The sequence below is a fragment of the Sceloporus occidentalis genome, unplaced genomic scaffold (genome assembly GCF_023333645.1).
Source record: "Sceloporus occidentalis isolate IW3139 unplaced genomic scaffold, rSceOcc1.0.p SCAF_1, whole genome shotgun sequence".
In the NCBI taxonomy this organism is placed as follows: Eukaryota; Metazoa; Chordata; class Lepidosauria; order Squamata; family Phrynosomatidae; genus Sceloporus; species Sceloporus occidentalis.
Window position 1 is genome coordinate 20,230,020 of NW_028316981.1, and position 14,223 is coordinate 20,244,242.

Here is a 14,223-nt window from a genome sequence, read left to right on the forward strand (position 1 = left end):
CTGGTCAGGGAGGGATAGAAGAGGGCGAAGAGCCTCAGATCACTCCCCTTCATGCACAGCCAGGATGCCCTTTCCCACTCAACCCAAATTCACCAATCTGGATCAGAAGTGGTAACACAGCTGGTCTACAGCTGGCCATTGGCAGTCCCTACCCATCACACAGATCTGCCGCAGGTGAACAGCTCTTCCCCACTTTTCCCCTCTCATCAGGGCTACGTGAACCTGCTTGTGGCAATCCTGTTCAGAAGGACAAAAAAAGCTTGTCATTACATGTGCTGGTCATAAATTATTGAGGGCCAAAATTGGACCATGGGATGCAGTGGCTCAGCAGTTAAAACACCGACTCTGATGACTGAAAGACTGGCAGGTCAGCATTTCAAGACCCAAGCACAGTATGATGAAGTGAGCTCCCATCACTAGTCCCAGTTTCTGCCAACCTAGCAGTTTGAAAGCATGTAAATACACTCTTACCTCGGGTTACGAACGCGCCGGGATACGAACTTTTCGGGTTACGAAAAAAAAAAAAATATTTCCGGGTTACGAAGGTTATTCCGGGTTACGAATAACCTTTTGGTGCTTTTCGGCGCTATTTCGCACCAAATCGCGGCTTCCCTCCATTAGCGCCTATGGCTTTCTCGGCTTACGAAGACTTCCGGGTTACGAAAATGGCGGCGGAACGGATTATTTTCGTAACCCGAGGTAAGAGTGTATGTAAGTAGATAAATAAGTACCACTTTGGTGGGAAGGTAACAGTGTCCTATGCAGTCATGCTGGCCACATGACCACAGAGTCGTCTTTGACAATGCTGGCTTTTTGGCTTAGTAATGGACATGACTAGACAATCCTGTCAAGGAAAAACCTTTACCTTTTAAAAATTGAACCTGATTCAGTAAAAAATGGCTTGACAGAGCAGAGCTTTTAGAAAAAGTGTGACATAGAGCTAAACCTAGCAACAGCAAGGCAGTTGGCCAATGTTTGCTTATTCATAGGAACACAGAGCAATGGATTCAAACCACAGAAAAAGAGATTCTACCTAAACATTAAAGAATTTACTGAAGTTAAAGAGCTATTTGACAGTGGAACACACTACTCTGGAGAGTGGTGGAGCTTCCTTTGGAGGTTTTTATATAGAGAATGGATGGCCATCTGTCAGGAATGCTTTGCTTGTGTCTTTCCGCATGGCAGGGGGTTGGACTGGATAGACCTTGAGGTCTCTTCCAATTCTATGATTCTATGTTGATCAAATCAGTTATCACAACCTGATGACTACATAGTTTGATCCTCAACGTGAAGGTCTGCAATGGCATGCAAAAGGACATCAAGCACAGAAGCATTGACCCCTGAAACTAACTAAACAGCTTTTAGCTAGTTCACTGTCTCTCATCCTGACCTACTGACAGGGATTAAGTGGAGAGGATAAAAGCCACATGTGTCACCTTGAGCTCATTAAAGAAAAAGGTGAAATTAGTTTTCAATAGATATAATGAAAGTCAGGAGCTGGGAAGGTGGAGCTGAAACATCTTGGAGAGATATGACTGCAATTGGGTATGGCACAAAGGCTAGAAGCTAGACTGGGTCGTCATAACTAGTATGCTTACTTTTTGGGAGGAGGTTATTAAACATTAGCTCTGCTTAGTCATTATAGCAGAAATACTCTGTGGCAGATAACAAATGTTTACTGAGCAAACAGAGCCAAGTGGACTTGAGCTGATGAGAAGATAGTAGCTACATGTCCACGGTATAGAAAAACAAAAACAAAATGACTAAAGGACTGGAGCAACTGCCCCAAGACAAAAATAACAAAATTAGGAGCATGTTTAGCTTAGGAAAAAGGGCAAGTAAGGAGAGACATGGCATAAGACATAAATATCCTAAAGGCATCAGATCCTGTCTGATCTTGGAAACTAAGCAGGGTCAGTTCTGGTTATTATTTGAATGGGTGAATGTCAACGAATACCAGGTGCTGTATATTGCATTTCAGAGAAAGGAACTGACAAAGCTACCTCAGTATTCCTTGCCTGAGAAAAACCTTTGAAAGTTATGGAGTCGCCATAAATTGACAGGCAACTTGAAGGCATGTACAGATAAACACACAAGGAGAGACATGACAAAGGTGTACAATATGATGTATCGTGTGAATAGGAATAAACTTTTCTCCCTCTCTCATAATACTAGAACCTAGGATCATTGTCTGAAGCTGTATGGTAGGAGATTTAGGACAGATAAAAAGAAGTCCTTCTTTACATAGCACATAGTTAAATTGTGGGATTTACTGCCACTGCCAGTTTATGAGATTATCACATTGCCTTTCCTCCCAGCATAGATGCAGGATGTAACTTTAAGGCCTCATTCCCACTGACAAATAATTTGATTTGTGATCCGAATCTATTAATCTGTTCGACAACAGGGAGTCATTCACACTACATTTGCACTAACTGAAGTCCTCTTCCATGGCTTCTTTCCCCCCCTGTCAAGCCCGACGCACAGTGGTAAGGTTTCCTCCCCGTGCCTGACTTCACTTCAAGGTGGGGGTGAGACAGGTGGCCATGGAAGGTGGCAATGACAGAGGCTTGTTGAGGGGAACCACCGGCTTTCTCCAGGAGAGGGAGGCCATCCCTACATCGGACCATTGTCATAGTGCCACCGCCTGTCCCAGAGGACAAACTGGGAAGACACGTCGGAGGGCTCCCCAATGAGTATGGAGGGGAACTCCTGGGGGGGAGGGCATTAACGCTCAAACTTTCTGCCTAGGTGAAAGAACTGGTGGTCACGGAAGTGACAGCTACAGATGTGGCCACCACAGCAGTCACATTTGGGCGGATGGGGCACCCCAGAAGGATTGGGAAGAGTTGTCCACAGTGTGCAAGTTGAGGAATGCTTCACAGGGAACATAGTCTGATCTGCACCCTGTTCACACTATGCTGAATCGATTTATTGCAAAAGACACAAGGAATTCAGCGGATTCAGAAGATGCGCTTTCAACAGACCTAGCGCCGGGTGCACCTTGACAAACCATGTCAGCCATTTGGTGCAAGTGTAAACAAGGGCCATTTAAAACACTTCAAACTAGTTTGCAAACCAGTTTATTATGTAGTGGGAATGAGGCCTAAGAAGGTGGATCTTATCATATTCACCCATTGCAGGGCAACAGACAGCCCATTTGCAACCCAGGCTTCTCTCGAATCTTTCATGAATGGGATTTTCTTGTTCTGGAAAAACTGCAGTAGAAGCTCGGGTTGCAACAGGCTTCCTGCTGCCTGGCGATGGGTGAATGCGATACGATCCATCTTCTTAAAGTTACATCTTGCATCTATGCCAGGAGCAAAGGCAATAATCTCCTTAGATGGGTTTAAAGGGGGGGGGGTTAGATAAATTAATAAAGGTCAGGCCATCAGTAGCTACTGGTCAAGCTGTCTCCATCACCAGTACCAGTATGGTTCTGTAGATCTAGTGCTGGGGAACATGAGATGTAGGGGGTGCATTTGCAGTCATGTCCTGCAGCCATGCATTGCTATATTGCATGCCACTGTACACACTGGATTAGTTTGCTGGGTTAGGTAGGCTTTCAGTCTGATCCGGCACAACTCTCCTTATGTTCTTATGACTGGCTGGTCCTGACCCAAGATGTCTTCATAGAACATCCCCTTGCCAGCTCATTGGTAGCCATTAACTAGTCAGAGTCTGAGGTGAAAAAATTCTTGCTCTTTGGGTTTTTGTGTGCTGTGTAGGAACATCCACTATGATCCCAATTAAGGATGGCACTTGACAAGCAGCCTCATTGTAATAACAAGCCCCTTCCCCTTCCTTCTTGCTCCTTAAGGCCATCTATCAATACCACATCATCCTCAGGCTTCTACAAGCCCCATGATGACCCTCTTGTTTCTTCCCTTAAATTTACCTCAAGTTCTTCCATTGCTTCTTGTTGGAGGGACTGATTACTTGTGGCCCGCTTCACACCTTCCTCCAGGGTTTCCAGAGATGTCTTCAATTTCTCCTGCATGGTGAACAATACATAAATAAAAATAAGCAGGGGGACAAAAGAATTAGGAGAGAAAATAATTAGTGGCTTCTTGCCCCTGTTCCACAAAACATGTCGCTGAAGTAAATAACAGATGGTGGTACCCTCCCTGTACATATGATGATTGAGTATGTAGAGAGATCTTGTAGCACCTTCAAGACCAACTGAATGAAAGAAGTTGGCCACATGAGCTTTTGTAGACTTCAGTCTGCTTCCTCAGATGTATTTGGTCAAGTGGAAAGCCAAGGACAGATTTATATATGCCACTGGTGTATGAGTATCTCAATTCAAATTCAAAATAGTGACAACTGGATTTTAACTCAACAGCTCTTAGTAACATAACCTACAGTTCAGATTTTTAACCTTTAGAGGGTTACAGAACTGTCTGAGAATTTGATGGAAGCTATGCACATGCTCATCATAACACAATGCCAATTAATGTACATAATGTGTTCATATGAAATAGCATTCTATGCCATCCTAAACATCTTTGGAACAAAACTATGTCCAGAATTCTACATGAGCTATAATGGACATTATCACACCAGCCCGCTGTCGTGCCACAATCACACTAGTTTAAAAATGGAAGCAGTCTAGTTTGGCATCATTTATTATCACACTTTCCCCTTCAAGTGCACTGCTTTGGAGATCCATGGTCAGGTGATCTGCCTTCTGCTCCATTGCCAAAATGTCACCATCTGACCCCTGCATGCCCTACCCTGCACATGTGTGCTTTCTGACCTATTTTATTTTGCTGCAATTGCAACATTATGGCAATACAGTGCACACTGTACTATAAAATAAAATAAATAGTAAATAAAAGAAAAACAGCTTGCTTTGGAATAGCAAGGGGAAGGAGGAGAGGACCAGAACTATGCTCACTCACACCATCCAGCTGCCTAAGAAGCAGAACTGCAGTGGGAGGCACTTATTGCACTTAAATCCATACTGGAAAAGTAGTGCAATTGGGAGACATTGATGGATTTTACCCGTCAATGAATAGGAGCATTCTAGAAATGGATGGAATGCAAACCAGTTAGAGGACACACATGGCATCATGTGGTAACAGCCAAAGATGCCATTATCCTGTGAAAATAAACCTTTATGAGCCTCATGTAATAAAGTTCTTAGTTAAGTACACTTAACTATCATGGCAATAGTCTCACAATTGTGATTAAGTAATGATTGTGGATATGGAACCATTATAGACTAGCAAGTCTAGGTAACTGTTCTGTATTCAGAATCACTACTTAGTCACAATTGTGACACTACTACCACTATTGTACTTCCCTCCAACCTATATTATCAGGCATCAGCTGAATGGGGAAAAGGAGGTCAATTCTGCCAGTGATCGGAGCATAGGTAAATGACCTTTCCGCCAGGCTTGGGGGTGGCCAGGCTCAGAGAGATTACTTAGATGCGGTACAGACCACCCAAAAAGAGCGTCCTCTCGGTGCCTGTTTTTCCATTGGAGGGAAGCCACAGCTGCCAAACTCCATGGCTTGCTGCCAGCAGAAAAAGAACCCACAAAATAAGGGTTCTTCTAAAGCCGTGGCGACAACGTAATAAGTGCTCTGCCCCCAGGCAACGCTAGCACATAACGAGGGCGTCACAAAGGGCCCATATGTACCGGGCCTTAGATATGTATAAGTTAAGTATAACTAAGTGTACTTACTATAAATAAGTAGCTGATGGAGAATGCTGGTCAACATCTTAATAACATATTGTGACAATGAAACAAAAAATATTTTTCCCACAAAGGAAAATTGAAAAGGCCATTTTCATAGTAGGAAGAAAATATTTTTTCTTGTTTTTGCATCCAGTTCATCAGCTCCTTAAAACTCATCCATGACTTTCCTATGTGGTTCATGGTCTACAGATTAAGAACTTTATCACACCAAGCTTGTAAAGCACCCAAACAGCAGGTTAGAGACAGTCATTATCACACAGCTCTTCCAAACTGCCATGGTGCTGCTTCTGTCCTGGCCTCTGTTGTCCACACCCCATCCTCCATAGCCTCACCTCCCTGCCCTATCTCCTTCCCAGCATGCATGTCAGTCTGTATTTCTTTTTATTTCTTTTTATTTTTAGCATAATTATGTCATCATGGCAATCTATTAAGTAAACATGAAAGAAAAGAAATTTGAAAAAAAGAAAAAACATACTGCTTGGTGAAGAGGAAGAGGGAAACAAAGAGAGGAACATAATCATGCCCATTCATACCTCGTGGCTGCCTGCATATCAGAACTGCTTTGGGAGGAACCTATTACACATGAATTAAAGTGAAAAAAACAGGTGGATTGAGACACATTGATGGATTTTGACCATCAATGAGAAAGAATATTCCAGTAAAGGATGGACTACAGACCAGCTATTGGACAGACGCAGCATCATATGATAAGGTATAGCTACATACACTAAAATCCAGTTCTAATTCCACTTTTCAAACCTCATGTGATAAAGTCCTAAGAACTTTTGCATTATATACAACATAGTTGTGGCCTTGGAACAATTCCAAAAATAGGCCCCACTTTTGTATGTGAGCATTTGTGAGCTGTTCTCTGCACAATGGCACAGAAATTAAATAAATGAATGAATAATTAATGAATTTTAAAAATGGTTCCCGATTGACTAAGGAGTCAGGCAAGGTTGCTTTCTATCACCCTATTTGTTCAATTTGCATGCATAAAATATCATATAAAGAGCAGGCATTGTGTGCATATAACATTTAATGTTAACAGCCATTTTAGGTAAGTAGCCTTATTCTGAAACAGTGAATTTATTGTCTCAGCTCTGTTTACCACTCTGACAATGAACGTGGTGTAAAAATGTATGTTTTGCAAGTTTATCACATAGTTGCTAAATTATTCAATGCATCTTTGTAAATTGTTTTTAATTTATTTTTGTTATTGATGCTCTCCGGTATCATTTTCATTCAACCAAATGATGAAATCCTATTCTGTAATCATTCCCATCACAAACTGTATAAAGAGATCCTCAACCGCTTGCATGAGTAAAAGCGAAAATTTAATTTTGTTGTATGCCGAGCTTTTATGTGTTTTCTGAGTTTTACAATTGTTCTGTATGAATGAACAGAACAATTTTTTTCTAAATAAATACCAATGGTTGGTTTTCTTTCCCTTGCTTTTTAATTCTGTGAACCAGTGCAACCTGTCTTAATAAAGGGCTGAGAAACCTAGGGAAAAAAGAGCAGTCTTAGACTTGGAAAAAGGAGGAGTAAAGACAGAATGAACTAATATCAACAAGATACACGGATAATACCATACTACTAGTGGAAAACATCATGGACTTGCAACAATTACTATGGAAGATCAAAAAAGAAAGTAAGCAATTGGGAAGGAGAGGGAGGAAGCTACATATTTTCCCATCAGCCAGTGAAGGGCCTGAAGCAATTGCAGTAGATGAACCCTTGATAATCCAACCCTGATTATAACACATTACTTCCAATGCATCCTGCAACTCTGCAGAAGCACTGCAAGTGTCCAAAAACCCTTACCTTATAACTGTTTACGGCATTCTTGATGGGCAAAAAATTGTGACCCTGATGCTGAGGCAGATCCCGGCAGATCACACAGACAGGAGCCTCATCCTGACTGCAGAAGAGTTTGAGGGGCTCCTCATGATCCTCACAAAAATGCCAGCTTCCAACCACACCGGACTGGCTCCCCTCCTCCAACTTGAGAAGCCGGGCTTTCTCAGACAAATTGGCCAGGACGCGGTTGCGAACAGCATCTTGGATACTGAAGGGATCTCGGCACTCAGGGCATGTTCCATGATGCTGTCCCTTGGGAATGACACAGCTCTCTAAGCAGGAAAGGCAGAAGTTGTGGCCACAACCCAGCATACGAGGATCCTGGAAGATGGAGAGACACACTGGGCACACCAAGTCTTCAGTAATGCCAGACACTTCTCGGACTGAGGCCATTGCAGCTGATCTAAAGTGGTATCTGTTCCTGAGGTGGGATTGAAGGTAGTTGGTGAAGGAAAGTTCACAGAATGAATTTAAAACATAGATAAATTAGGCCTGCAGTGTTTCAGTCAGTCTGCCATTTCAGGTCTAAATCTAGTTGTTATTCTCAACTATACAACACAGAAAGCCAACATATTATAGCAGTTTCAGTGTTGGATTAGGATTCCAGAAGATACCATTAGGATCCATGGTAACACACTGGGCAAGTCATAGGCCTGTTACAGACTGCCAAAATAAAGCTTCTTCGGGTCTCTTTGGAGGTATGCTGTTTAAATGATGCATGCATCCTAAGAATCCGGAAGCTGCACCAAAGTTGCACTCCAGTGCTTAGGAATAGAGTGTGGCTTTGGCACGACCTCCGGACTCGTAGGACCCATGCATCATTTAAATAGCATACCTCCAAAGAGACCCGAAGCAGCTTTATTTTGGCAGTCTGTAACAGGCCATACTCTCTTTTATCCTACAATGATTGCAAATATTCTCTGAATAAAGTAAGAAAATTTATGAAGTTGCCATAAGACAGAGTCAAAGTGAAGGCACATAAGAACAACCATACAAGACCACTTAGACTCAGTGGAGCTTATCTGTTGATTTAATGCATTTCCAAAGTATTTATTTTACTTGGAACTAACCACTGGATTTAGGCCTCAGTATTTCAGTCAGCCAGGATCATGTCCTCCTCTACCATAGCAAGAAAGCCACAAGCCATTAAAGTTGCTCAGCTGACCTTTGAGATCTTCAGTGGTTGCATCCCTCTGAGGTCACTAAATTGAATATCTAGCTTGTTGGGGGCAATTAGCTTACACATTGTAAATCACGTAGAAAGTGCTGAAGTGCACTGATAAGCGGTATAGAAATGTACTTGCTATTACTATTGCTATTGCTAGTTTGGGCCCAGCATTCTAACCTTTTTAAGGTCATTTTGAATTTTGATCCTGTCCTCTGGAGTTGTAACCGAGGATCCAGCCCTCAGTCACCCCTCTATGAGCGGCAGCTAAAAAGGCCAATGCAATTTTAGGCTGCATCAATAAAAGTATAGTGTCTAGATCAAGAGAAATAATAGTGCCACTGTATTCTGCTTTGGTCAGGCCCCACCTGGAATATTATGTCCAGTTCTGGGCACCACAATTCAAAAAGGACATTGAGAAACTGGAGCATGTCCAAAGGAGGGCAACTAAAATGGTGAAGGGTCTGGAAACCAAGCCCTATGAGGAACGACTCAGGGAGCTGGGGATGTTTAGCCTGGAGAAAAGAAGGTTAAGAGGTGATATGATAGCCCTGTTTAAATATTTGAAGGGATGTCATATTGAGGAGGGAACAAGCTTGTTTTCTGCTGCTCCAGAGAACAGGACCAGGAACAATGGATCCAAGCTGCAGAAAAAGAGATTCCACCTCAACATTAGGAAGAACTTCCTGACAGTAAGGGCTGTTCGACAGTGGAACACACTCCCTCAGAGAGTGGTGGAGTCTCCTTCCTTGGTGGCCTTTAAGCAGAGGCTGGATGGCCATCTGTCGGGGATGCTTTGATTTGGATTTCCTGCAAGGCAGGGGGTTGGACTGGATGGCCCTTGTGGTTTCTTCCAACTCTATGATTCTATGATTCCATGATTCTATGACCTTTAATATCAAATTAATATCAAAAAGGGAGGTTGCTACAAAGCAGCCAAAGGGGGGCTTGTCAGAGTAGGAAAAAAGCCATGTCATATTGAGACATCTGGATGGTTCAGCGTGGGAGAAACCCAAGGCACTTAGCGATGATGGGAGTGCTCAAGATTGGAATTAGCACAATCCCTAAAAGCATCATGGTAGTGAACTGGACTTAAAAATTGTTTGCATCCAGCAGTCAAAGGGAATTTTCTTCTTGGAATTACACTCTTTTTGTCTGAGGATATTCATGCTGATTGTCTGGATATTCTTGATTGTCACACCCCATTCTTCTCCCCTGGGAAAGTAACTTAAATCTTTCAATTCCTGAAACACTGCCCTTAAGATATGATTCTTGCTATAAGTACATATGCTCAGACACTAGCAAATCAGTCTAGTTTGGAGCCAGACATAGCCTCTGTTCAATTTCAACAGGATACGTCAGTAGCGAGCCAACCCCCATGTTGCCAGTAGCTACTGAGCCATCTTCATTCTGGTAACCCTGCAATCTGGAGCTACACTTTGGGTCAGTGTAGTATTTCATCTTAACTATCCTGCAATTCATTATTACATGCTACCTTGGCATTGATAGTTCTTGTGTATGTGAGTGAGAGAGTGCTTGTGAGTGTGAATTCCTTTTTTAATAAACTAAATTGATTTAAACATTGCCTGTGGAGTTCTCTAGGTTTGGAACCATTATATAAAGACGATGATCCCAGCTTTCCAGTACCAAAGCCTTCTTGCTGCTTCCAACTGAGCTAAATCAATTTCCCCATTGAGTACAATTTGTGGGTGCCTTCTCAGGACCCCCTACAATTTAGGTAACACAGTATTAACTACTCCACCTAATGTGGTGTTATATGCAAATTTTATTAGCAGGCCTTTGATTCTTTCAATCAAATCATTGATAAACATGTTGAATAGCACTGGGCCTATGAAAACCCACTAGTCCCTTCTCTCCAGGATGAAGAGGAGCCATTGGTGAGCACCCTTTGGGTTTGGTCTGTCAATCAATTACAATTCCACCTAACAGTTGTCTAACCTACATTTTACTAGCTTTTTTGCAAGAATATTGCAGAGGGCCTTGCCAAAGATCTTACTGAAATCAAGATATGCTACACCCACACCACTCCCTTCATCTACCAAGCTGGTAATATTATCACAAAAAAAGAGAGATAAGATTAGTTTGGCATGACTTGTTTTTGAGAAACCCAAGTTAAGTTTTTGTGATTATGGCATTCCCTTCAAAATGCTCACAGACTCTCTGTTTAATCATCTGCTCATAGAATCTTTCCTGGTATTGATGTCAAGTTAACCTGGCAGTAATTGTTTGGGTCCTTCCTCCACACTTTTAATGTTTAAAATTATTTAAGTTAATGTTTGAAATACTACTTTAAAATTGTTTTGCTGCCCTCCATATCCCTAGATTCTGCATCCAGAGAGTCATCCATGGCTTGAAATATATATAGTTTTATTTTATCAAAACTTTGATTTTGCCATTTTATGTAAGGGACACCATTTTACTATGCCATTGTACATAATGAGACTTGAGCATCCATGGTTTTTGGTATCCATGGGATGAGGAAAACCTAAAATCAACCCTCAGAGGATATCAAGGACCCACTGTATATTGTTTTTATATTTTATTATATAAGCATAGAATCATAGAATCATAGAGTTGGAAGAGATCCAAGGGCCATCCAGTCCAATGTCCTGCCAAGCAGGAACTCTCAATCAAGGTATACCCAACAGATGGCCATCCAGCCTCTGCTTAAAGATCTCCATGGAAGGAGACTCCAATACACTCCAAGGAAGTGTGTTCTACTGTCGAACAGACCTTACTGTCAGGAAGTTACTCCTAATGTTGAGGTGGAATCTCTTTTCCTGTAGCTTGCATCCATTGTTCTGGGTCCTGTTCTCTGGGGCAGCAGAAAACAAGCTTGCTCCCTCCTCAATATGACATTCCTTCAAATATTTAAACAGGGCTATCATATCACCTCTTAACCTGTTCTTCTTCAGGCTAAACATATCCGGCTCCCTAAGCCATTCCTCATAGGGCATGATTTCCAGACCCTTCACCATTTTAGTCACCCTCCTTTGGAAATGCTCCAGTTTCTCAACATCCTTTTTAAATTGTGGTGCCCAGAACTGGACACAGTATTCCAGTTGGGGCCTGACCAAAGCAGAATAGAGTGGCACTATTATATCCCTTGATTTAGACACTATACTTCTATTGATGCAGCCTAAAATCACATTGGCCTTTTAGCTGCCACATGGCACTGTTGACTCATGTTCAGCCTGTGGTCTACTTGGACTCCAAGATCCCTTTCACACTTCGGACCTTATCTGACACATTTCCCCCACCATTTTGAGCATGGGAAGGGGACGCTCGGGGACATGTGAGTCTGAGAAAAAAATGCATTTTACCAACCCCAAGCATCCCCTTCTTGTTCCCATAACAGGAAAAATCATGTGTCCGATAAGGTCTGTAGTCTACTTCAGCCAGGTGTCCCACATCCTATATCTGTGCATTTTATTTTTCTGCCCTAAACATTTTATTTAAAACCATTTAAGAGATTTCATTATATCATCTGCTATTGTTACAACAATGATTAAATCAAATATTCACTCCATTCCCAGTCTTTCACTATTTCTGTAAGTCTTCCTCCTCTGATCCACAAAGGAGTAGACTTAAGTCTATGAAAGCTTATGCAACCAATATCTATCTTTCTTTCAATTCCTTTCAAAGGCATTGCAAGATCCCTTTCCTTCCAGGAGAAAGAGTACTGTTTGCTGAGAGGGGGTGGGGTATGAAGCAAGTTCTGCTTTGAGAAGAGGGGCGTCCAAAGCTGAAGAAAAAGGGATAGCAAATAGATCAGATAACCAAAAGCATGACTGGGCAGAGATATCAGTCCTAGTTCCTAGGGCCCTGAGATTTCCGAAAGGAATGTCAGATTTCAACAACTGCTTTCACTACCCTGACACAGAACACACACAGAGCCTGAGCTGGTTCCACACAATTGGCACCTCCAGACCCCTGAAGCAGCTAGGAAAAATTGGCTGAGAGAGTGGCACAAGGATGAACTTCATCATGGAAAGCAATAGGCAAAGTTCAGCTAGCAGTAGCAGCAGCACCACACCTATCTGAAGGATAGCTCTGGTCTGGAGTTCTCCGGTTTCCTTCCTTCCTTCCTTCTTTCCTTCCTTCCTTCCTTACGGTGCTGAAATTTCAGGTCCTCAGTGGGTCAGTACCACAGGCTGGATCCTGGAGCCACAGTCATGCACAGTTACCAAAACCATACGCACACACAGGCGGTGAACACAGCACCAAGAGCCTGCAGGAGATACCAGTGCTCCACCCGCTTCTAGCTTCAGTTTTGACTGGAGGAGATAAGGTTATGAAAAGTCAATGTAACGTCATAGTTAAAGAACAACACCACCCTTTAAAAATGTGCAGGGTTTAGTGCGCCACACGGTGGCATCTAGTTCTGACTCAGAATGTTTTGTTCATATATCAACACACCAAGATGCAGAGGTGGAAGAGAGCTATTTAAAGTCACTACCCTTCCCTCCCCCCTCATCTGATGGCCTGAAAGAAGACGTTTCAAAACAGATATAAATGTGAATCACACAAATAGCTTGACTTGTGCAGGAAGGCAGATGACTGTTTATCATGAGTTATGGGAGGAAAAGATAGAGTGCTGGCTGCCACAGATTTATTATTCCAATTCAACATTCAAAACAGGAATGAGAATGATATGGCCCCTTTGATGTTGCTGAATGCAACTCTCAGTGTTCCACACCATTGGCTAAACTGGCTAGGGCACCTGGGTGTTGCAATCCCACAACATCAATAGTTAACTGCCCAATTCTAATTCCAACATATGTAAGTCCATTTAAAAAGATGTATCTTCACAAAAAGATTCTGACCATTGTTAGTATGGGTTGATCAATCATTATTACTGATTCTAGGTGGCAAACTAGCTTTGGTACACCTAGCTTTGGTATATACTAAAACAAAATGTGGGGCTGTTTTAGCTTGGTCTCCGTGTTTTAAGCTTTAGGAATCGTACAGGCTTGTTTCCATTTACAGAGAATTGCATAAGTTTTCTATGTTCTCAAAGTAACTTGTGAATGGCATTGCAAACATTTTCTGTTTATTTAGCCTTTTACACACACCCCTTCTCTCTCTCTCTCTCTCTCTCTCTCTCTCTCTCTCTCTCACACACACACACACACACACACACACACGAAACAGGGAGACTGCTGTCACAGTGGTGTACCTATTATATTTGACCCCCAGTGCAGATCTTTTTTTTTTAACACTTCCCTTCCTTTCCTCAGCTGCCTTTTTCAGATATGGTGGAGCTGTGGGCTGGGCAGCAAAGGGAAGAGATTCACTTTCCCATCTAGCAAGCAGAGCTGCCAGACCTGGAAAGCACCTTTTCCCACGGCACACTGGGTGACACCCACATACAGTGAGTGAGGTGTCATCCAGTGCAGTCCATACACCCCCCACTGCTTGTGATGCCCCTGTGCTGTCGGTACAGACAATCTGTGTGCAGTTTGA

The 14,223-nt window shown here is 42.5% G+C and overlaps 1 protein-coding gene across 1 annotated transcript in view; it reads right to left on the reverse strand.

Moving 5' to 3' along the window:
• The window catches only part of LOC149321064 (uncharacterized), a 37,622-nt gene that overhangs the window by 9,009 nt on the left and 14,390 nt on the right, over positions 1 to 14,223 (reverse strand). The window contains exons 2-4 of the mRNA XM_089515187.1: positions 12,794 to 13,034; positions 7,536 to 7,992; positions 3,899 to 3,994 (exon numbers count right to left, since the gene is read on the reverse strand). Of these exons, the coding sequence (XP_089371313.1) occupies positions 3,899 to 3,994; positions 7,536 to 7,964 (525 nt within the window). The 5' untranslated portion in view covers positions 7,965 to 7,992; positions 12,794 to 13,034. The remainder of the gene's footprint in view (positions 1 to 3,898; positions 3,995 to 7,535; positions 7,993 to 12,793; positions 13,035 to 14,223) is intronic.